Source organism: Numida meleagris, chromosome 2 (assembly GCF_002078875.1).
Source record: "Numida meleagris isolate 19003 breed g44 Domestic line chromosome 2, NumMel1.0, whole genome shotgun sequence".
NCBI lineage: Eukaryota > Metazoa > Chordata > Aves > Galliformes > Numididae > Numida > Numida meleagris.
Genome location: NC_034410.1, coordinates 63,848,647 through 63,872,022, shown reverse-complemented (window position 1 = coordinate 63,872,022; position 23,376 = coordinate 63,848,647). Strand labels below are relative to the sequence as shown.

Genomic DNA, 23,376 nt, shown 5'->3' with positions numbered 1-23,376 from the left:
AGACATGCTAATGTTGTTACAATACAGACCAAAAGGACTATATGACTACCTTTTTGACGTTATAAAGTGCTTTTGTATGGAGGGGGAATTTTTACCAAAATGTGAAAGCCCTGAGATAACTCATGAAAATACTTCATAGTTCCATGAAAAGATATAACCAGAATTAACACCTGTATTAACACCAGAAATAGTGTTGCTAGCAGGAGCAAGGAAATGTTCATCTCGTTGTACTCAGCTCTGGTGAGGCCGCACCTTGGGAATTGCGTTCTGCATTGAGCCCCTTGCTACAAGAAAGACATGGAGGCTCTGGAGCACGTTCAGAGAAAGTCAATGAAGCTGGTGAGGGGTCTGGTGCACAAGTCTTATGGGGAGCTGCTGAGGGAGCTGGGATTGTTCAGTCTGGAGAAGAGGAGGCTCAGGGGAGACCTTATTGCTCTCTACAAGTCCCTGAAATGAGGTTGTGGTGAGGTGGGGGTTGGCCTCTTCTCCCATGTAACAGTGATAGGATGAAAGGGAATGGCCTCAAGTTGTGCCAGGGGAGTTTCAGGCTGGATGTTAGGAAAAATTTCTCTGAAAGAGTAGTTAGGCACTGGAACAGGCTGCCCAGGGAAGTGGTAGAGTCATCATCCCTGAAGGTGTTCAAGAAATATTTAGATGTTGTACTGAGGGACATGGTTTAGTGAGGAAATATTGGTGATAGGTGGACGGTTGGACTGGATGATCTTGGAGGTCTTTCACAACCTTGATTCTATGATTCTATTCTAGGTTACATTCTTCAGGTTCTGAAGAATGAAGACTTAGACTGAAATAAGTTTTAATTGGTTTTTGTTTGTTTCTAATAATACACATTTCCTGCTTCCACCCTCTGGTACTGGTACATGCATCAATTGATGTTTCATTATAATACTGTTACCTTAAAATTTCTCATGGTGCAGTTGTCTCACAGCCCTCGAAAACACTGTCTTCACTGCACTGCCGATTAATTGCACTTAGTGCAATTATTAAATAGTGCACACATCTGCTAAATATTATTATTAGTGAAGTAATACATCCCCTTAACACAAACAATAACATCTTTTTTATAAAGTGTACTTGTTTTTTGACACTTTATTATGTTGACTCCTAAAAAATAGAAGCAATGCTTTGATTACTTATACAGCCAAAGCTGAAGGATGCTCAGTCCACTTCCTTCCAGGAAGAAAGGATGTTGAATATCTGATATATGTGATTAGTGAAGTCTGCAGTGACCTATTCTGTATTGTTAAAAAACACTGAACTTTACAGAGGAAGAGGAACAAGGAGTTTAAGGGTTGCCATTCATTTAAGACAGTTTCACAAATAAAGTAAGTTTCTTGAAGGAAGCAGGTAACTTCAACTGATTTAAAAAAAAAAACTAAAACATGGGTAAAAGTCACCAACCAAAGCAAAGGGTCATGAGAAACTGTTTGGAGGTCTGAAGTCTGTGTCTGACTGAGACTCTCTGGGTACTACTTTAGAAGAAATATTTGCCAGAAAAAAAAGGCAACATAAACATCTCTAGATGCAAAATTTCAAGATTACAAAAACCTTGGTTATCCTCCAGATCAGCCCCTCAGCAAATCTGTTGGCTGCTAGAAATAGTGCAGAAATGCACTGAAAATGCAATCAGCTCTAGAGGCATCACTTTAACAGCAGATGAGATGTGGGCTGCTTCCATCCAGACCCTAACAGAATAAGAGTGGGCAGTGCTTGTAAGTGGGATTTTGGCTTGGGCTCTCCAGTCTGACATACCATGGATAAAGAGATTAATGAAGACAGAAGTGCAAGTGAAAAGGCCGAGATCGTAACTTGGAATTAACTAAATTAAATAAAATTTAATAAACTATTAAATTAACTAAAGCACCTTGCATCTAGGTCTTTCCTACATGTCACTGCCTTTTCTTAGCACCCAGCAGCTCATGGTCCCTCTTGCTGACTCATCCCAGCTCAGGTGTTGCTGTGCACATTGTAAAATTCACTCTCATGGAGCAATGTGCACCTGTGCCTCTGCACCCAGTATTTCTAAAGTAACTTGTCAGTTCAATAGAGTTTTGCAAGTTTGCTGTAAGGCACAGCAAGGTCATCAGAAGAGTCTATGAGTAAATTGCAGCTGTGGTTGTACCTTCCCTTCCATCCTTGTTGTCAGAGAAAACAAGGTGCAGGACCACATTTGTGCTGATCCCTGAGAGGAATTCCTGCTAATTTTGACCCTTCATTGTACAGATCACATTCTTAGGCACATTTAACTAGCTCCAAGCTCCTATGCCTATCTAAAAAAGCAGTATCAATTATTAATAAATGGTAATACATAATTAATAGTAACACTCAGAAGGAATTCTGCCTTGTACTGCTCTGGCTGCTAGCTAACCAACACTGAAGCATGCTAGAAGATGAATTTTAACACCATCGTATTATTTAAATGATATTTTACTGTGTATTTCTAGATTAACCAAAAGGCAGTGACTCCATTCATGGAATCCAGTACTGGCCAGGTACACCCATGCTACAGTACATTAATGTATTTATGAGCCCAATGACATAAGAGTATTGAATGAATTATACAGCACGGGCAGAGACAGACTTTGTCAGAGCTATAAATGGCCAAGGTGAGGGCAGAGTAATGCTAATGAGTCAGCAGTACACACATACACAAACTCATTTGTTCGTGAGTCTAGAATAGCTGCTGAGCTGCTCTCCCTTTCCCTTCAGCGTGCCTTCCACAGGCATGCTGTTATGGCTAGCAGCAAGGTTCTCATTCTGCAGAGGAAGATGAGGCACAGGTAATACAGCAGCTGGCTGGCAGCTCACCTGCAGAGCCAAGAACAACAGCCAGGTCCCTTAAGCTATGGAGCCATGTCCTGTTGAGTCAGTCACATGCAAGGGAGCATCTTGCCAAAATACGGGGAATGCTGCCTTGGTAGGGCTTCCTGCTCAAGCAGGAACATTGGGTTCCGCTCCTCTCTGCTCAAGACCTTCCTCAAGCACTGCACTCAATTCAAATGGATTTACTGAAAGGATTCATAATTTGTTATCAGCCTTTGTGGCTTACAGCATTAACTACTGCAGTTCTCAAAACCACCAATTAAACTGAATACAGATGAGCAAATTGGAGCCACAGATAATGAAAGAGCAGAGCAGCAGAAGAAAAGTGTTAAACAGAAAAGTGGAATTTAGAGACATTCAAATCCTGTCAGTCTCCACTAAGGAATGACAGCAATGGCCCTCTCTGGGGGACAAGAACTACGCTTGGAATAGCATTTCATGCTATTTCATGAGACAGGAGGTATATTAATGAATTTGATTTTGTTTGGAAACTTTTTATTGGACTTTTGTGGTAGGGAAATCTAGGGCATCAGACACAACATCACCATTTTCTGGAATAAAGTCTCTGCCCAAAAGCTGTACATATCAAAGCAGGCGTGTTATCACTAGACTTTGTTTAATGTGTGTATTCCCCAATATCCCATAGTAAGTAAAGGCCTGTTTCCACACTTGGCAAAAAGAAACAACAAACTGCAGGAAGAATGGTGGGGAGAACACTGTGTTGTATGGAACACCAATGATCCAGGCCTGGCCGTTACATTTGCATGGACTTTAACTCTCTCCTGCTCCTCCCCCAGGCAGAAAGGGGAAATATTTTGGCAGCACCATTATATACCAATATTGTACTGTCCATATTGTTCCACTTTTGCTCACTCCTAGCTTTTCTTGGAAAGGAAGGGATTTTCAGAGCATACAAGAAAATGCATCTGTTTTTTTTTTTGTTTGTTTGTTTTTTACAAAGCATATTGTAGCCATACTATGACTCCTGCATAGTGGTAGATGTACAACAACTTGTTTTGAAGTCAACTTTTGAATTTTTCAAAGTAGAAAAAGTACTTCCCTCTCCTGCTGGCAGCAAAGCTACATTCTGCTGATCACAGTGACTTCTCGCAGTGATCACTTCCAGAGAAAAAGATAAACTGAACTTCAGCATTTGCTGACCATAAGGCTTTAGAAGTTCCAGCCATAAACAAGCAGTGTATTCTCTGTCACAGATGTGTAAATTTCTGTTGCAAGCCCGTAATAAACAGTTATTCATCTACCTCTCCCTGTTATATTTCTCAAACGTTTTGAGCAGACAACTTACTTCTTCACTTTTACAGCTGACCCAAATCCAAACGGCTTTAGAGTTCTGACCATACACAAACACACTCGTAACCTCTAAAGCCTCATCTAACCATTCAAGCCCTTCAACATGTCAAGAATGGATCTGAATCCTCAGACAGAAACTGTATAATTTTGAAGATCTACTTCCACTACAGCCGGACATGGTAGAAAGCACTCTGGACTAGAACTAGGCTTATGAACCTCATATTGCATCTGTCTGAGAAGGCTGTAATAGTTCAGACTCTTCTAAACAGGGCATATTTTTAAAATTTCTACATTGAAGAACTTTAAAAAAATCTCATCTCCTTTCTGTCTCCCATTTTCCTCCTTGGAATGTATTTGCTAACCCCTGGCTGCCTTCTGACTTGCTGTGCTACAGGGATGGCATCCAGTAGGGAGTTCCTGTTCACATTAGCCAAAAAGAACCAAACCAGTGCATATGTCATGTTTTTATTGGTATCCTTTATCTTACAAAACATCCATGTTAATTTGCACACACACAGCAGCAGTTCCAGATTTCTTCTACTAAAGACAGAGATCTGACCTAGGACTCAGAGGGCGGTGAGGCAGTGGCACAGGGTGCCCAGAGAAGCTGTGGGTGCCCCATCCCTGGAGGGGCTCAAGGCCAGTTTGGATGGGGCCCTGGGCAGCCTGAGCTGGTGAGGGGCAGCCCTGTCCATGGCAAGGGGCTGGAACTGGGTGGGCTTTAAGATCCCTTGTAACCCAAGCCATTCTACGATTCTGTGATCTTTAGCCTGATTGCTTCTGAACTTATGAAATCTAATCATCCTCCTCCATTTTGCCCCCGAAAGACACAACTAATGCAACTGCATCTTCTAGCTACACCTTGTAACTAAGGGCTCCATGTCTGGGAGGAGCTTGTTCCCAGCAATGGCATCAGTCTACTGTGCTAAAGATGCTTCAGGAGTCCAGGATGTACCACCACCCCAGCCCTAGTGAATCACTGGGAACTGTAGGTGGAATTTCTGTTTCTCCCTCTGCCACACTGTAGTCATCGTCTACTCTGAAGTGTACAGTACTTGCAAACTGCTTTTGCTAGGGGTTAAATACATTTTATTCACACACCACAAGGACTTCTTTGTGCAACAGTGCCAAAAATGTCTAGGAATTCTACTTGGCTTCGTTTATATCTCTCTGGATGTTGTACGTGCTATATTTTCATACATTAAGGATTCCTATATAATTTATCATTAGCTGTAATGGTTTCCAGGAGAATTGCTGGCTCAGCTTTAAGAGTGAATAGCTTCATCCTTAGTTTAGCACTTCTGTCAAGCTAGGATCAAATCCAGACACTCGTTCAATTTTTCTTTTAGTGGATCATCTACGCTTAATCTTATCCTCTGACAAACAGGATTAAGAAAACTCTCTATTTTTGTTCAAGGCCCCAAATCCATATATAAACACTGTAATTTACTATATAATGGCAGCTCTTTCAAGGCATAAGTGTTAAGTAGCAATAACAATTGTACCTTTTCTGAGAAGTTCTTGTTTCCAGAGGTAAAAAACACACAGCTGAAGTGGTAAGTGTGTGACCTTCAGGTCCGACCTTCACAATGCCCTGCAAATCCTGCTGCAGAGCAGGAGGATCAGCGCAGTCCTTTCTCATCCAGAAAATTGAATGAGATTAGATAGAACAGCAACAATTTCTCACCTGGTCCATCATGAAAATGAGGTTTGCTTAATTGCTTTGGAGATTTCAGAGGTCAAATTCATCGAATGAGTTGCAGGAAGCATGGTGGGGTTCAGTTCAGTTTCATGGCAGCAAACAGCTTTAAAGTTCTATTGACATTAAAGTGTCTGTAGAGGTCTGGAAATGAAATAACTGACTAGGGAAGGCTTAATTTGCTAAGATAATTTAACAATAGAATAAATGCTTAAGAGTCCAGTATGCTCTATGATTTGTGATGGTGATTAAAAAAAAAAAACAATTCCATGGAGTCTCCAAAAAAAAAAGGAGATAGGGGTTTCCGATGCAAAATGGTTTCTGTTTTTAATTTAACAAAGGGATTTTCTGCCATAACGACTTCTGAATGCAACATACTCCTTGTTAAAGAAAAATCCCTTTTTGGTCAAAATCAAAATTCAAACTGAGAACAGAGAAAAAATGTTTCGAACAATTTCTACAAATATTCTGAGGTGCAGCTTTGCCTTCTGGTTCAGCTATAGTAGGCTAGAAAACTACAGACACTGGATGTCTTAAAAAGCATGCATTTAAATTTCCCTGTTTCTGTTTCCTTTACTGCAGATCTTGTAGAAACAAGAGGGGAGGAAAGCCTTGGGAAGCACTGCTCTGCTCCTGGCTTAGTCTGGATCTCCCCACTGAGGCCCTGACATGAACTCTAGGGAGATTCTCACACACGGCACTCTAGTGTTATTCTCTCCACAATTAAGTGCATAAACCCATTATTTCTCTATTACCCCCAGCTCCCATAAAGATCTAAAAACAGAACCTTTTCACTCGAGCACTGTGTTGGAAGGGTGAACACAGACCTCACAGAGAAAGAGGACGGGAAAAAGGGCAATGTTTTCTTGTTGTTTGAAAAGTCAGGTGAACTCTGAAGTACAGAAAGCACTTGTTATACAAATTTGTTTAGCATGTGAAATTTTAACCTAAGAAATTTTAAATAAATGAAGAGCTTTATATGGGGATAATAAGCCTCCAAATAACATTCCATCAGGGACTATTTCAGAAAAACCACATGGAAATGAACATAATAAGAGTTAAATTGTTCCTGGTCCAATAGCAGATATTTCTTAAAATAAATGCAATGAAAGCATCTTCCCCTGAGTATCATTTGTTACTCTGGAGCCAAAATCCTCTCTTATTTACACATAAATCTAGGGGCCTTATTTGCAGGGTACCAGTTGCCTTTGACTTGCTTCCCAAGGCATGCTGTCTCCATCACTCCAGGTACAACCAACATCTGGTATCAGGCTGTGGCTCTCAGCGGACATATTCCAGAGATGTAGTGGGATAACCACATTCAGAGCGTAATTCCCATGCTTATGGCTAATGAAAGCCCGATGTTGCCAAAGTTTATGTACCAGTGGAGGCCAGCAATATCTGAACTGGGGTAGCTTAAATTACCATGTACAACAGCATTCAGACTCTTTTTACATCAGTAAGAAAAAACAATCTGTTTGAATCTGACTCAAGAAAGGCAAGGTTATTACTCATATCCCAAGGAGATAGGGTATGTGTGATGAACTCAAAATGCTATTAAAGGAGAACAGATTCCTGTTATGATAGGCTGAGTAAGTGCTGGTTTCACCGGCGCACTGTTAATTACACATTCAGTCTTCCACGTAATGAAAAAAAGTCTCATGAAGAGTCTACAAAGGAGGCTTGCAGATTTGCAGAGAATGAAACCAGCAATGACAAATGTCAGCAGTACCATACGCTGAGGCCATGAATAATGCATAACACAGAACTGTGGAGCTGTAAGTAGAGAAATAATCAAAACCATGGATCTTTTTTTTTTCCCCACTGCTCTCTCTACAGCTTTATAAATTCTAATTTCCTAAGCACTTCTTAACACCCAAATGGTTTTGGGTGTTGTTTCAGACTGAGAAAACTGATGAATGGTCGTGGTGGCTTCTACTCTTTGATTACCCATTCAGATCTGGTCATTCAACCATTATGTGTTGTCTTATGGATCTGCCTGTGTTACTGACTGGAGCTCTGCTTGGCCGTCCCCAGCAAAAGCCAGGATTTACCTGCCTTTACCTGCTTTCCTCCCTAGGCAGATCTTCATAAAAACAGTGAGGCTGATCAAAGGAAATGTGTAGTCACCACTTTCTGCTATACTACTTTGGTTTCTAAGATTTTCCATGTCCACTGGGAACCTCCTGGAAGGCAGCTTTAGGGCAGGAGCTGAGGGTGGAGAAGCGTTTAACCATACTATATCTCCAAACACTACTGACTGGGTTATGGAGCTGGGCCTTCTGACAGCCTGGCTGGGTAGATAGTACCCAAAAACTGCAAGAGCAGAAGTTAATGCTTCCCCAGTGGCTACAGGAAATGCTGCAATTACCTGAGGTGAGGGTTTGCTCTGATAATCATTTGCTTATGTAAGCAGATGCCCATGGACTTCAGAAGGCATCAACACATGCTGCTATGGCGGAGTTAGCATAACCAGTCCTTGGAGGTGAAACAGGCACTTGCCATGGGGAAGGGAGATACTGAGGGATGCCATGAGAGAGTGGCACTGCCAGTCTGCAAGGATGTCAAGGAAGAGACCCTCAGGTTGAGCAGTTCTGCCAAATGCTTCCCTCTGTCATGATTAGTATTTTAAATAGAATTTTAATAAATTCTTGCCTGAATGAGGCAGCACTGATCTAATTCTCCTCTGACACTAGCTCGCACTGGCACACAAACAAGATCGCCACTTCTCCACAGCCGTTTCAATACTAGAATGGGAGGAAAATACCATTTAGTTCACAGCCAAAGCACATTCACTTCAAGGCAAGCTGTATGCCTTTTTTTCAGCATCATCTTACACAGCTGGTTATCTCCACCACATATCTTTTCCACAACACTGTATATATACATGCAAACATGTGTACGTTACATGGTTTTAAATTACTGAGTAATTAAGTACCACCTGTCTGATCTCCTTCACAGAAATCCACATTAAGAGTCCCAACAGGATTTTCAATCATACCTTCAGTGTATTATGCACTATGACAAACTACTTAACCATTCAATCATATGCTGTTTAATCCATAGGAACCTTGTCTTGTTCCCTCCACATAAAAGATGGTGTCTGAAAATGCAGGAACACTGTAAGACAACGTAATACCGCTGTGGTTCTGGTTGTGATGCTTGAGGTGATAGCTACAGTCTTTCCCATTAGCACTTTTTGCTGCACAGTTCTACACCATTTTGTCCAGCCTTCACAATTCTTTCTGTAGAACTAAAATGACCTATAACTTCAAAAAGACTGAGTTATATCTCATAACCCAAAAGGAGCAGAATTAAACTTGTACAGGCAAAATGCGTTGAAGTATTTACAGACATTTAAGAATTTTGCAACCTTTCTCTCTTTCTAGTGATTTTTTTTAAAGAAACAAACTCTGGGAAGGAGGGCAGGTTGTTTTTAATACAGAAATCCAGTCATGTGAAACAAGAGTACTGGGGCTGAAAAGCAAAACACCTTTGCCCAAAGCAGATAAACAGTGAGACAGGGTCTTTGGCAGCACAAGACAGAATGCGCCAAGAACCTAGCTTTCTTCCAGAAGCATCATCACAGCCCACATAACAAGGGCCTTTATATATTAAAATGCACCACTCTTATGCATGCATGTGCAAACACAATGGGGTACTGAGAAACCATCTATTCAACAGGCATTGCCATACTATTTATGTACGCGTGCACGGGCAAAGCTAATGAAGCGCAGAGACAACTTGATTTATTCTATGACCAATAACAGTACATGCGCAAGAAATAGATTTTTAAGAGACTGTTAATTTAATCATCTGATAACTTATTTCTTCCCAGCACCAGAAGACATATCAATTATCTATAGACAGCATTTCAGTAAAAATTCAAGCCTATGCTTAATTCCAGGTTTATACCAATGTGCTGCAAATCCAGTGACAATCAGAAGCTAAAAATATGGGTGGCACTTGAGAATGCTCAGTGCCTTGCTTTCTGTCAAACACATTTCCATAGCCTCTTGCTGAGGTCATAAACAATATAAAAAAGCTGCAAATGTGTTTGTTTTTTCTTTTCTAGAGATGAAAAACATTTTTTCTTTCTTCTTGAAAACCTGCGGAACTTCCAAGGAAAAAGAAGGAAAAAAGGTTGATGTACCAAGAACAAGTGGGACAAGTACAAGTAAGAGAAGGAAATGGTGGAACAGACTATCTGAAGAACGCGAATTGATGCTCAGCAACCAGCTAAGGACTTGCATCATCCCAGATGCCAAAACAAACTGGCCCAGAACAGAATGCTCTTTTCCCATATTTCACCTAATAATACTTCTGGCATTCTTAGTTTTCAAATGGAAAACTGCGTATTTTTAAATAAGCAATAGCGAAGAACAAAAATACTGCAGAAAATTTACCTTAAACCCAGAGAAAATGTAATTTAACATACACTGCACAGTGCTAATGGTCTTGAAAAATTTAATCTTTTTGCACAGTTCCGGCATTCTGCTCTGCCGCATGAAGTATTGGGTGTATTTCTGCAAGGCAGGAAGAGCTCTAAAGAGAAGTAGAAGGCTCACATATTTTTGAGATGCTTGTCACTTCAGAGTTCGGGATTTAATACTTTATGCTTCAGTTTCAACCACAAGTTGTCAATTAACTTTCTTTTTGGAAAACATTACCTGCAATGGGGTCCCTAGGGTGATATGTGTAGCGCAGAAGGGACACAGATCCTTTTAAAGTGGTAAATGGTCTGGCAGAAGAGCCACCTTCACCATTCTACCACTGATGGTCCATCTATACGTGTCTCTCTTTCGGCAGCTTCTCACAGTTTACTTTGAAATTGTTGCATATCCAGACAGACTGTTTCAGTTTCAGCACAAATAACCAAAAAAACCTGACTAGAAACAAAATCCCAAATACACAAAACTATCTTTGTTGCATCTCCTTGCAACTCCAGTTATCACCTCAACACTAGCAAGGAAACTGAACTGATAGAGTATAGGAGTTAAGTTGCAACAGCTCCTAACCTTTGGGTCCCTCCAGGCTTTGCCATCTACAGAGGCAACTGTTTCTCACTCCCAAAAGCTTTAGTTCAGAAAACCTCAGCTTGAACCAAAAGTACTTTAAACGCTGCTGTTCCGGGGTGATAATTGATAGGGCATTTCAGGTCAAGAGGTAAGCTGGCTGTGGCATGCTACTGAAAATTTCTTTTTAAGTCCAGGGGAAGAGGCAGTGAAATGTCAGTGAATTCTGGTTAATGAGAAGTGAGTCAGGAAAACCAGAGACAGTTAAGACCAAACAGCTGTTGCCCTATGCTGCAAAGTCTTCTCCTGCACTGTTTTGCCTTCGTAGAACATTATCTTCCCTACATAATTTACAAAATTTACAAAAGCTAGCAAGAACTTCCAAGATACTTCCACTCAGCCTCCACAGCCACATTGAGTACTCTCAAATTACTGTGGCAGCTTAGGTGAGTTATGACAGCAGTCCTCCTCTGAGAAACACAGAAGAACAATCATAACAAGGCTACTGAGGGTTATAAATGAGATATCAGGACCTTTCAGAGAGCTGGCTGTATTGTGTCTGTCTCCAGCTTGCATCATCTATTTCTAAGGCTAATGAGAATGACAGAGTTCTTCCAACCAAAGCAGTACAAGACTACATTATACTTCTTAAAAATATATGCATTTCCAAATGCTGCAAGAATAGCTCAAACATCCTGACAGATTTTGTACTTTGGAAGCCAGTAAACTGGAATGTCCCACCTCAACCTTCTTTAGAGTTACTTTCAATTTCCAGGAGAGCAGGTCAGGTGTATTTCATCATGTCAGAACAGCAGTTCTTTTAAGAAGCACTTCTAGCCACTAGTTTTAAATCCTTTGTTTTCTTTTGCTTTACACTATAAAATTTCTCATTTTCACATAAAACTCCCTTTCCTGTTCTAAGTAGCAACTTACTCCTGCCCCATACTGTACATTTTCAGAGTGAAGCCATTAATAACAACAGAGAGAGTTAAGTTTGGCAACAAGAATACTTACCAGGTTGCCATCTGGAAATCAGATTTTAGAGGTATCAGCAGTAAAGAAAGAGATCTGCTACTTGCATAGCTATTTGAATTAAGAAAATGCACTCGAATACCAAAAGCCCTTCTCTTTTGGAGAGTTAAGTTCCCAGGCTCACTCCCTTCAAATCAGTGGCCTCTGGGGGACAAGGACCTGGTTGATTGGCTTTTCATGCCAGGAAGGATGCAAACTGAACCTCGTATGTTTAGACATTTTCAGTTGCTTATGAGTAAACTGTGAGCTAGAGCCATAATTGTGATGTGGGCCAAATCACATAATACTATCAAAATTACATTTATTTCTCCAGGGCTTACTAAAAGTATAATGAAACCACATTACTCCAATGGTAACATTCAGGTCAAAGTCTAGAGTTTTCAAATGCTAAAGCCTCTTCCACAATAAGTATGTGAAGTTGAAACATTTTCTACAAAGCCCATCTAACATAGCCAAAATTTGTATTTTTAAAGCATGAAGAACTTCTTCTTTCTCTAGAGGTCTGCCTGTTCAACTCCAGCGATAAGACTGCAAAACGGTTCAGTGATGCCAATCTGATCAGTGATGCAACAGACGCCAAACTGTAGTGGATGCTCCACACCAAACTGTTTTGGAAATACTGTCCCTTGGCTCTCACAAGAGACACTAGCAGAAAATAGAAAGCTTAAAGGGTAAAACCAGAAATTATCCCCCAAAAGGTTATCTCCTTAAGAGATGCACGATGGAAATTCTAGAAAAGACTGTTTCTAAACATAGCAGAAATGACAGTTTTGGATGAGTGAAAGGAGCTCATAAACTCGCTACAGTTTACCCAGACCCTTAGCTGATGCTCATTCCTATGAAGTATTTGGACGTGTAGTGCGTGATCTGCGGGAGTTTGTCTGGAAAAAGTTTGCTTTACTTGTCTGATTTTCCCGGATGATATTGGAGAATGCTCTCCACATCCCTGGATCAGGTTCTATGATCATTTACTTACTACACAAGAACTGACCAGTGAGCCTTATTTTCCATCCTTTTGCATTCATGTCATGAAAGAAGGCTTTAGGAGTCCCAGATGTGTTGCAGAGCAACAAAGCCTCAAAGTTTCTGCATTTCTGAATCAGAATTAGAATTGCTCCCACTGCAGTGCTGACTGCAGTTTTTCTGGTGGTACTTCGCTTCACTAGTTCTCAGCCCCATTTCAAATCACACATACAGAAACTCCTTTCTCTTGCCTGTTCGCTTAAGAAGTTTCCTCCCTCTCTTCTGATACTTTTCTCTGCAATCTCTTAATTTGGCAGTGTATTCAGGGAGATGCCTTAAGAAGTCAATACGCAGGGGCAGAATTAATAAAACTATCTTATTCAAAAAGATATTAAAAATGCAAAGGTTGCTTTATTAAACATATTTCTGCAGAAATCTGTTTCAAATTCCACTAGATAACAGCTCCAGCCGTCAAATGCATCCCCTAACTGAAAAGTAAGAATCATTACAACCTAACCAATAAGGATTTATGCTGCGCTGATTGGAATGTAACAAATCCCAGACGCACGTAGGCCAATAATGAAGGGGAGAGATGTGAATCCTTCCAGGCACATATAAACAGAGATTACTGCAAGTCCTAGTGTACACACTAGAACAAATTTCTCCCACTTTCCCTATTCTGCCATTGGTAACAGTGCCTAGATTGTCCAAAACCACAACAAATTACAGAGCAGAAGAGTTACAATCCTCTAGTAATTTCTGTGCTGTAAGCATTACTGCAAATCATACTGCTAAAATAAAAACAATAGCTGAAAAAATTAGTTTTTTTCATTTCTCTGAGAGCAGATTGATTATTTAATATTCTTATTAGCTCTATTTATTACTAATTTCTGGAACTTCATTTTTAATCAGGCAAAAGATCACCAGCATTTTTTCTTGACCATAGGAAAGGTTCCAGATATAAGGAAGGGGAGGGAGAAAAGAGCTTTGTGAGATGCGGAGCACCTGCTGACCTCAGGGAGACATGTGATTTTGGGACTGCCTTCACAGATGGGCTCCAAAAACACTCACAGTTGGATTTGAGGCAATCATCTGTATCCAGATGAGATGTAGTATTGATTTTCCTTCTATTTTACATCATCATTCAAACATATCCACTACGTTATGCTTTTAAATCCCAACAAAATACCTCTACTTCCCACAGTAGGATACATCACATATATTGGTAACTCCTAGCAACAACAATAGCTAAGTAAGAATCCTATTGGCTTATAAGCAAAACATATACTTTTTAAAATCTATTTTTCTTCCACACTGTACCTTGCAAGGGGAGACTGTAATTACTGCTTCATAAGAGCCATGATACACAGGCCGGTTTTGGCACCTTTAACCTGTCTTCCACAGTTCCCTTCCTAAAGCTTGCTAATTATTCACTGCTATGATAAAGAAGCCAGGTCTTAAAAGACATGTATCTGATTTATATTAACATGAGCTGTTGCTGGAGTAACTAATTCAGGCCTACGCAGCCAGCAGTGCATCCCCAACATGGATGTAATTTACGACAGCAGAACCACAGTATTTGCCAACCCTGCTCGAAGTCAACCTATAACTATGTAATAGCTGTACTGGTATAAGTGCATTTGCATGAAGAGATTTTCCTGGCCCGGTTCCACTAGCCAGAGATCACACTTTTTCATACTTCTTGCTGATATGGCTGTGCCAACAGAAGCCTACAACATAGATTTGGCCACAGATTTGCCTGCAGTGTGGTTCTCCAGAGAGATCTGATGCATGTTAAACAGCACAGCTGTATTCACAGAATGTAAGGAGATTTACAAACTACCATACTAACCTGATATCACTCCTTGTTAAAAAGGGAATTTCAGATTCTGTAGAAGATGTTCCAGTGGAGAGACCACAGCCTCTTCACTTACACTAGCGCAGAATCAGTCCAAGCCTACTAACTTCTTTGGACGTGATCCACCTTTATACCAGTGCAAGAGGAGAAGTCAACTTCTTGTCTTGTAGTTGGACTTGTTAATCCTTACGAGTACCTTCCAACTCGGGATATTCTGTAATTCTGTGGTTCTAACTTGGCTCTAAAAATCAATGTTGTTTGGTGTTAGTGATGTTGAATTCTAAGCTACTTTCCTTTTCAGGTGATTGGGTTGGGTAGCTTTCAGCTAGACCTAGTTACCTCCTCACTAAATTATTTTTTCTAATCAAATTATCAAAGCATCTAGGACTTTTGCCTCATGATAACAGAGACAAGTTGCTTTGCAGTTGCAATATGATTTAGAAAAATGAAGTAAAGATTATGAGGGAAACTTGAACCAACATTTTTCACCATCGTGATTTATACCAGCTGTTGACCTGACCTCAAAAATCCATGCTGATATACACAATGCAAGTCAAACACCGCGACCCAATGGCATTTCTCACAGTTCCAAGCCTCCTTCTAGCAGCACTGTGTTTCTCATACTCTCTTAGAGGACACAGCAGTGACAAAGTTTGAAATATGTATTAGTTTCTTCTAATTCAGTGAGCTTCTTGCTACTTCTGCCACATACACACAGTGCTATGACGAAAATAGTCCCCAAATTTGGTGTCAGCACCAAGCCACATGCCCTTCACGCTTCCCAGACTTGCTTAGCAGCTCCCACTTCTTTTCAGGTATCACTGCATGGAGTAGTGTTTAAATTGTTCTGTCTCCTCCTGGATGATAGCCAGCACAACATACAATTTCAGGCAAGTTTGATGCAGAGCCAATGTACTGCTTAATAGTGTGAAAGCATTCACAAAAAGAAAAAAGAATGAGATAACTTTGTTAATGGCTTGATCTCCCTTTGCTTTTTAAATGACACTGTAATCAAATGCAGGAGCATGCAAGTCAGAAGGCAACGCCAAATGGAACCCATGCACTTCATTTCACTACCCAGTATGGGAAGTGCAGCACTACACCCCAAAAAGAGAAGAGAAAGATCCCAAGGGTAATGCTGATAAGAGTGTAGAGCTGCACTTCTCCTACAATCAAAGCAATTTGCTTCAGCATTTGACTGGTTGTCACTGTCTCACCCATGTCTGTGTCACAACAGAGATCTCCAGGATTGTGTTGGCAAGATATTCAACTTTTCCCAGCCCTCTCTAAGCATTATTTGTTTTTTATCCAGGTTCTGATTTAGATGGAACGCCACATAAAAGACAGCAGATTTGTAAAAAGAACAAGATTATACACCTATCCTCCCATGGAGATTCACCAGCTCATGTGTGTACAGCCACTCATGAAGGGAATGCAATCTTTAAAACTTGGATGATTCAAAGATTTGTTTTCTTGTTGTTGTTTTTTTTTTTCTTGAGAAGGTTGGGAAAAAAAAACAACCTTCCAGCAAATCTACCCCAGTAAGGTTTAGTGCATTCATCACTCGCATGCTGGAACAACCGCCTTTTCTTTTACGTAGCTCTGAAGTGTCAACAACTAAAACCTTCAGCCAGCATTTTTACTCCAAACTCCATCTCTAATCTCACGCTCCTCTCCTAACAACAAAGGATTTGGAAATTTCTCAGAAATCTCAAGGATGTTAACGGTATCCCCAGGTAGCCATCAGTAATCTTTCATTGGAGAGCAAGGCATTTGCTATTCACTCAGAATTTGTCTACAGAAAGAAGATGTTAAAAAAGTATCAGCCTTAGTTAAGACGTTGAAGAATTCCTTGCCTAAACAACATACACGGAATGTATTTTCACCTTAATTTCTGTCAGTGCACGTTACCTCACCTCAATCTCCTTAAGGCACTTTGGACAAGACCTGAGGTACATGTATTCAAGATCAAACACAGTTAAACAGAGTTAGATTTTAAGTGACATACACCATAAAAAATTAAAATGTAGCTTTAAGGATGAATTAAAGTTAAGATTCTTTTATTTTCAATATCAGCCTTCAAGTGAAATAAAAGAGGCAGGTTTCCACTTGCCAGAACAAGCTTCCAATGTCCAGCAACACAGGACCACATTACCCTTTGAAGAATTTGGGAAACAGATGACACAGACAGAATTTTCTCAAGAAATCACAACAGACACAGTTGACCTAATATTCATACTTCTAACGCTACCTCTCTATCCCTCTACTACTAGCAACATTCTAGCAGATTTTATAGTTCTAGCAATATGACAAATTAGTTGCCACTTGCTGATATGTAAAGTTATATACTTACTTGTAATAATGCTTATCTTAAGGCTGATCCCTGTGTTTCTATTCAGGCAACAGTCTCACAAAAGCAGAGACTGTTCAGTGATGAGACTCTGGTCAGCAGAAGAAAGACACCACTTGTTTCCAGCTGCTACTAATCCAATAAACTAGGATCGGGGAAAAGTTTTGCAGTTAGAAGCAGGACATAGGAACAGGAAACTATGTTCTACCCTATATTTTCTCTTGCCTCCTTGGCCAAGAGACGTAGAGCCTGTTTTTCTAAAAGGAAAGAACCCTGCACTGCTGAAATATTAATGTAGAAGAAAGAAACCAGAGAGCTAGAGCACTTCTTCTACGAAGAGAAGCTGAAGCAGCTGGGGTTGTCAAGCCTGAAGTAGAGAAGGCTCTGGGGAGACCTGATAGTGGCCTTTTAGTAACTAAAGAGGGCCTATAGGAAAGCTGGAGAAGGACAAATTATCAGAATGTATAGTGATAGGACACGGGGTAATGGCTTAAAATTGAGAGAGGAATTTAGTTTAGATTTAGTTCAGATATTAAAAAGAATTTCTTCCCAATGATGACGGCAATTTGTTCCAGTGCTTCACCTAGAGGAACTCAAGGCCAGGTTGGATGTGACTTTGGGCAACCTGATCTACTAGAAGGCATTCCTGCCCATATAACTAGATTACCTTTAAGATCCCTCCCAACAACATTCTGTGATTCTATCAAACGGAGGTACTTGCCTTCATGAGTGTGCAAATGAAAGTACAGTCCAAGTCCATTTTCTACAGTCCATTTTGAGAAGGGGTGGGAAGTGGGAGGCTGATGTTCCACTTATGACAGCAGAAAATAATCTTCCACTTTCACTGTATTACATACTAAACATTTCAGATATCCTGACCAGGATCACACTGCAGTGGAAACAGACATGATCTCCAGCAAATCTACAACTTCCGATTTTACTTTGACTGTTCCCATTATTATCTTTTGTAACTATTATCATGATAATCTAAAAGGTACCTTCAGAAACAGAAAAGGTACCTAGGGAGAAACAACATGGCTCCAATCCAGAGTAGTGTGCTTAAAGGTAATGTAAGCATGTTCCTAAGACTAGGCTTTTCTGGAATTTCCATGTGGGTCCCTTCAACTCAGGATATTCTATGATTCTATGATTTCTATGACATAAAGCATAGCTCATAGAAGAAGCCTTACCTAAAATGTTGGTCTGCAAGACACCAGAGAAGTCTTCCTGTTGCTTCTGGCTGCTTACAAGCTCTGCAGAAGACAGCATCCTCTCTAGAAGAACAGTTCTAAGAGCAAATGCAAACAGACAAAAATCCACAAAATGGGTCTAGAATTAATAGTGAAAATTAGATGACTTCACATAGAACCAAAGCTCTGGAGCAGGGTTCCAATAAGGCAGAAAACTCTCTGAATTGAATTTGATAAATTAGATAGAATTCTTTTAATTCTTGGGACAGAGAGGATGAGACTCAATTACACAATAGCTCCTTTGCAGTCCCATATTTCAGAAGCAACTGTTTTGTGATGATATTAGCTGACAATTCTAGAATTTAGTTGCGTATATAGTTAAAGTATAACAGTGATGTCCACTCCTTTACAATAGGCATGTTTTCCTACTGACATGATGTTCTAGCATGAGGCAGGCAGGAACAGACATTGGCTTCACTCCTCAGCAACTTTTAAAGGGTAGAAGGAGAACACATTTCTTCTACGTAGGACTTCTGCCAGCAGTTCTGGAAGCTGGGTCTGTTGTCCTTATGCTTAGCAATACAGATATACAACACCAACTTCATTCCATTCTAAGGAGCATATGGTCTGTCTAGCATGCACTTGAACCGCTGCCATTTCATTCTAGCCTGGCTGTTCTGTAACAGCAATAGAATATGATTTAAAATCCATCTACTTTACTAGTAGTACCTTCCCCAACCCACGCAACTCATCACCCAGCTAGAGGCACAGCTGCAAAAAACTAAACTCAACTGTGCTCTGCAGCAGTGCAGAAAAAAATGACCTGCCAGCACTTAACCATTCAAAGCACATGGCTAAATTGTTTTAAAAAAAATTATACAAAGTACACTCTGTATAATTAATGTTTAGCCATGAAGTGAAATGGTAAACTTAAATCTATTGATCAACTTCAGAGATCAAGGACTAAGTGTAACACTGTCTGCACGAACAGTGGCAGCTTCATGAGCAAGAGGGTGAAGAAGTAAAAGAGATGACGATCTCTTGAGTCACTGAGGGACAAACAAACAAAACTGATGTAACTATTTACACAAGAGAAGCATAATAGAATAACCATACTCGATAAAAGTCTGACAAAAACGGTAAGCTTAAACACATTTGTTTCTTATTGTAATTTTATTACTTTGTAAAATGTTACTTCAGAGGGCGTTTTAAAAGAGTAAAATTAGGTCAAACAAGTGCTGTTCTTTTGTGATGATAAGTTTGCCAGAAAAATTAACATATATGAATAACCCTGTTATTTTTCCTACGCAGGGCAATGAGTTGACTTAATAAGGATTACTAATCACATCCCTGTAGAAACAGCTGGCAATAATGAATTTAAATTGATCTTCATAGTAAGAAAAGTGGAAATGTGTTGTGATAGGCAAATATCTTAATGAATGCACACACTGCTTGACTTCAAGTATGGCATTTGAGAAATTCAAAGGAACAGCATGATTCGACAAATACTAATGAATGCAAGAGTTGTAAAAGGAAAACTTAAGATTATAAAAAACTGTACAGTGATACATTGGCTGTTTTACAGCTTATGCTGTACTAGCATCTTCACAGCCATGGTGTAAAAAAACTGTTGGCGTTGCCATTCTTAGGTTATCATACATTTTTATTGTGCAAAGCAGAGAGGAAACAGGATATCACTCCTGTGAGTTCTGTGCCAGCCAGAAAACATACTGTAGACTGACAAGTAATTTATAAATTGCTTTTTGACCACACTGATTGCAATTACAGAATAAAGAGTGACTGTAGCAGGAAGGCTAGAGAAAACGTTTCTCCATAGGGGCCTAGCATACCTGGCTTACCAAAAAAGAAAATAAAGAATGATCCGATTACGGTGCGCATGCACACCTTCATGGTGAAAAATAGCTGGTCTCAAAGGGCTGCCTAACCTAGAACATAAATGCACTGCAAGAATCAACAGTAAGAAATTAAAGCTAAAAATAGCAACAAATTCAGAAATAAGCAACATTTTAGCTCCGACACACTACTGAGACAGATTATTAATAGAAGCAGCACATTCCTTTTTCGGTTTTAGATAATATTTTCATTAAACACAAGCCACCTCTTGTCTGACATGAGTTGGCACAGAGAAGTTCTGTGGAATGGGCTGCAGAGAACAAGCAAGGTAGAAGATGTGACACAGGCACTTTCTATGCTTTCGGGGCCAATCCCACTCTGAAATCAGTCAATTCTCAACACTCTAGCACACTGCCAACTCCCTCACTCTACAGCTTTGCCAAGTTTCCTATGAAAATAAAACACGTCTTTGTGCTCAACGCAGACGTAGGTCTGTCCCACTGCCTCTTGGTATGTAATTCTGAAATCCAATGGCCAGCTTTAAGCAACTTCAACATAAAGGTAAAGGGTTCTAAAATACTAAATTATTGAATGGTTTGTGAAAAGAGACAGAAGAGATCTCATGTTCCCCATAGAGGAAGGGGCTACAGCATTAGACACCAGAAAATCCACAAGTGAGGAGGCAAGATGCACACACAAACACTTTGAAATAAGGCTGCTTTAGTTTTGCGTAAGTGAGAATATGACGAAGGCAATGCCATGCAATGGCTACTGATCTAAAATGCAGTTAAATGCAGTCTGCATCCTGTCTGGGAGGTGCTGATGTGATGATCTCTTCTGGCTTAATGAACTAAATAAGAGTGCACTACTTTTTCTTCAAATCTGTCATACAGTAAGCATCTTGCATCAGTCTTGGTCTGAGGAACTCTTTAAGGTATAGCAGAGAAAAACAAGATGGACAATACTGCTTTTCTTACTCATCTGAATTCCACATTCAGCATTAGGTTGTACAGACTGTAATTAACAGACAAATTCCAAAAAGGGAAAGTTTTAATAACCAGTCTGATTATTGGTAACATTTGACAGAAAATCTAACCCAGAAAAAGATCCCTTGGTAGATGTTTTTGCAACGTCAGGCTTGCAGGGAGCAGAGACTACCTGCGGCCACATCTAGGAAGCAACCACCTTTCTCCCCTCATGCTCCCATCAAGGCAGGATTAATTACACCCAGGAATTAACTACTAACTCCACTGGCTCTAGAGCAATTCCAAGTGCCTAATTTTAGACAGAACAGATAACTTCTCTGGCTACTAAAGTTTGTAAAGATGGATTACACACCTGGCTCCAAGGGAATCAACACCAGATCAGGTTAGGGAGATTCAGTGTTGACCAACATAATCTTTTTAAGAAGGGTGGGGAATAAAATGCCTGCAGACACAGTGCATGGTTTCAATCTTAGTAACATGTCTGATATCAGCATTTAACCATATCTGTTATCTACAGGAAGGAAAATACAACAGAAGGAAGACAATGCAGTGTGCATCCATTAAGAGGCAAGTATTTGGGGGGAAAAAAGTGTCTCAAGTCAACAGGACACGTTTGTCTACTTCATTAGGAGACATTCTATTAAATGACCTGTATCTGCCTGTTCCTTGAGCTATGACTAAGACAACTTTAACTGCATCCTGTGAAAGGTGTGCTGCATTGCTCACTTGCTGTTAAGGAAACAGGAATTAAAGCTGTCATGTGAGAATGGAGATGATGCATCTCTATACAGCAGTTGGCCTGTGAAGAAAAAGCATTCCAATCATCAAGATATCATTTCCGAAAGTCAGACAACAGACATCTCGAGACAGTCATACTAATGCTGCGGAAGTAATGTTTTCTGAGCATGTAAAATGCTTATATTAGGTTGCCATTTCCTTGTATTTGTATATGAACAAAGAATAGCAACAATGAACAGCTATTTACCATTGCACAGCATTTTCTAATCCTGTAACACTAACACTGGACACACCCACTCCTAGAATACAAGGAGAGCCAAAGAGAAGGAGGGCCAAAGAGACTGTCTCAAAGCAAGTGAGTCAGTGTCAAACCCCTGAGTAATCTCATTCTGGACAGCTGCTCACATACATAACCCCAGAGGCAGGGCTAGTGGGGACACAGCCAGGACAAGAAGCCCCAATCTCTTGCCGACCCACGCTGGCAGGAAGCAATAAAATGCTAGTCAAAGTATTCCCCACGACGCAGAAGAGGAGAGCTACAGATTTCTTTCCCTGAGGACAGAAATTACTAATAATTACAGCAATGCACTCCGTTCTCCTGTAAGGCTTGAACAGACAAGGCTCTGAGCCCCACCTATAAAGAGCAAAATTCCTCAGCTCCTAACAGGAGTTAACCAGTACAATTCAGAGCAGAGCAAGTGAACAAGGATTAGATGCAGTCAGCACTTCCAGCAAGAGATTACAGGCATACCTCTGAATGTACCTGGACAGGAACACAGAGAGCTTCCCTGGGCTACAGTGCCTTGCCAGTGCTCACTGGGTATTACTCAGTGGGCGCGGAGCCATCCTCGTATTTCATGCATAAATAACACTTTCACGGGAACACTTAATTAGACCCATTTCCAAAAGGTTTTCATCGTTTGTATTCTCATAGGAAACACATAATACAAAACTCTGTCCTTCCATGCAAAAAAGTGACCCAAACTGCCAACAATATCTAAACATTAGTATCTATAAGTTATTATTTTTTCAGTCAGAGCAAACTCTAGCCATCAAACAAAGAGGTAGACTGAGACAGGTGGCCCAGAGAGGTGGTGGATGCTCCATTCCTGGACACACTCAAGGTCAGGTTGGACAGGACCCTGAGCAATGTGATGTAGCTGTAGGTGGCCCTGTTCATTGTGGAGCACTTGGACTAGATGGCCTTTAAAGGTCCCTTCCAACTCAAATGATTCTATAAAGAAGTGAATTCTGACTAGAAGGAAGCATGTAAATCTGAAGATTAGGGGCAAAACTCAATCCTACATTCAGCCTTGCCTCTTACCTTGAAGGCTCCCTGCTCAGAGCATCAATATCTTCCGGACTCTGAGACACTCACCTGTAGTTCAGTATATACTCATGCCAAGACACCAGGTTGCTTTAGACACTCAAAGCTTGGGGTCTGATGTTCTACAACATTTTCTGGATCCAACCTTCAGTCACTTTTAGAAGGACTCCATGTCGCTTTGGAGTTCTATAGATTTAAGCCCTATTTTAATC

At 40.4% G+C, this 23,376-nt stretch overlaps 1 protein-coding gene across 4 annotated transcripts in view; it reads right to left on the bottom strand.

Moving 5' to 3' along the window:
- The window catches only part of PXDC1 (PX domain containing 1), a 123,071-nt gene that overhangs the window by 73,462 nt on the left and 26,233 nt on the right, over positions 1-23,376 (bottom strand). For all 4 annotated transcript variants that reach the window (XM_021389206.1, XM_021389207.1, XM_021389208.1 and 1 more), the window contains one exon: positions 18,260-18,357. In XM_021389206.1, the coding sequence (XP_021244881.1) occupies positions 18,260-18,357 (98 nt within the window). The remainder of the gene's footprint in view (positions 1-18,259; positions 18,358-23,376) is intronic.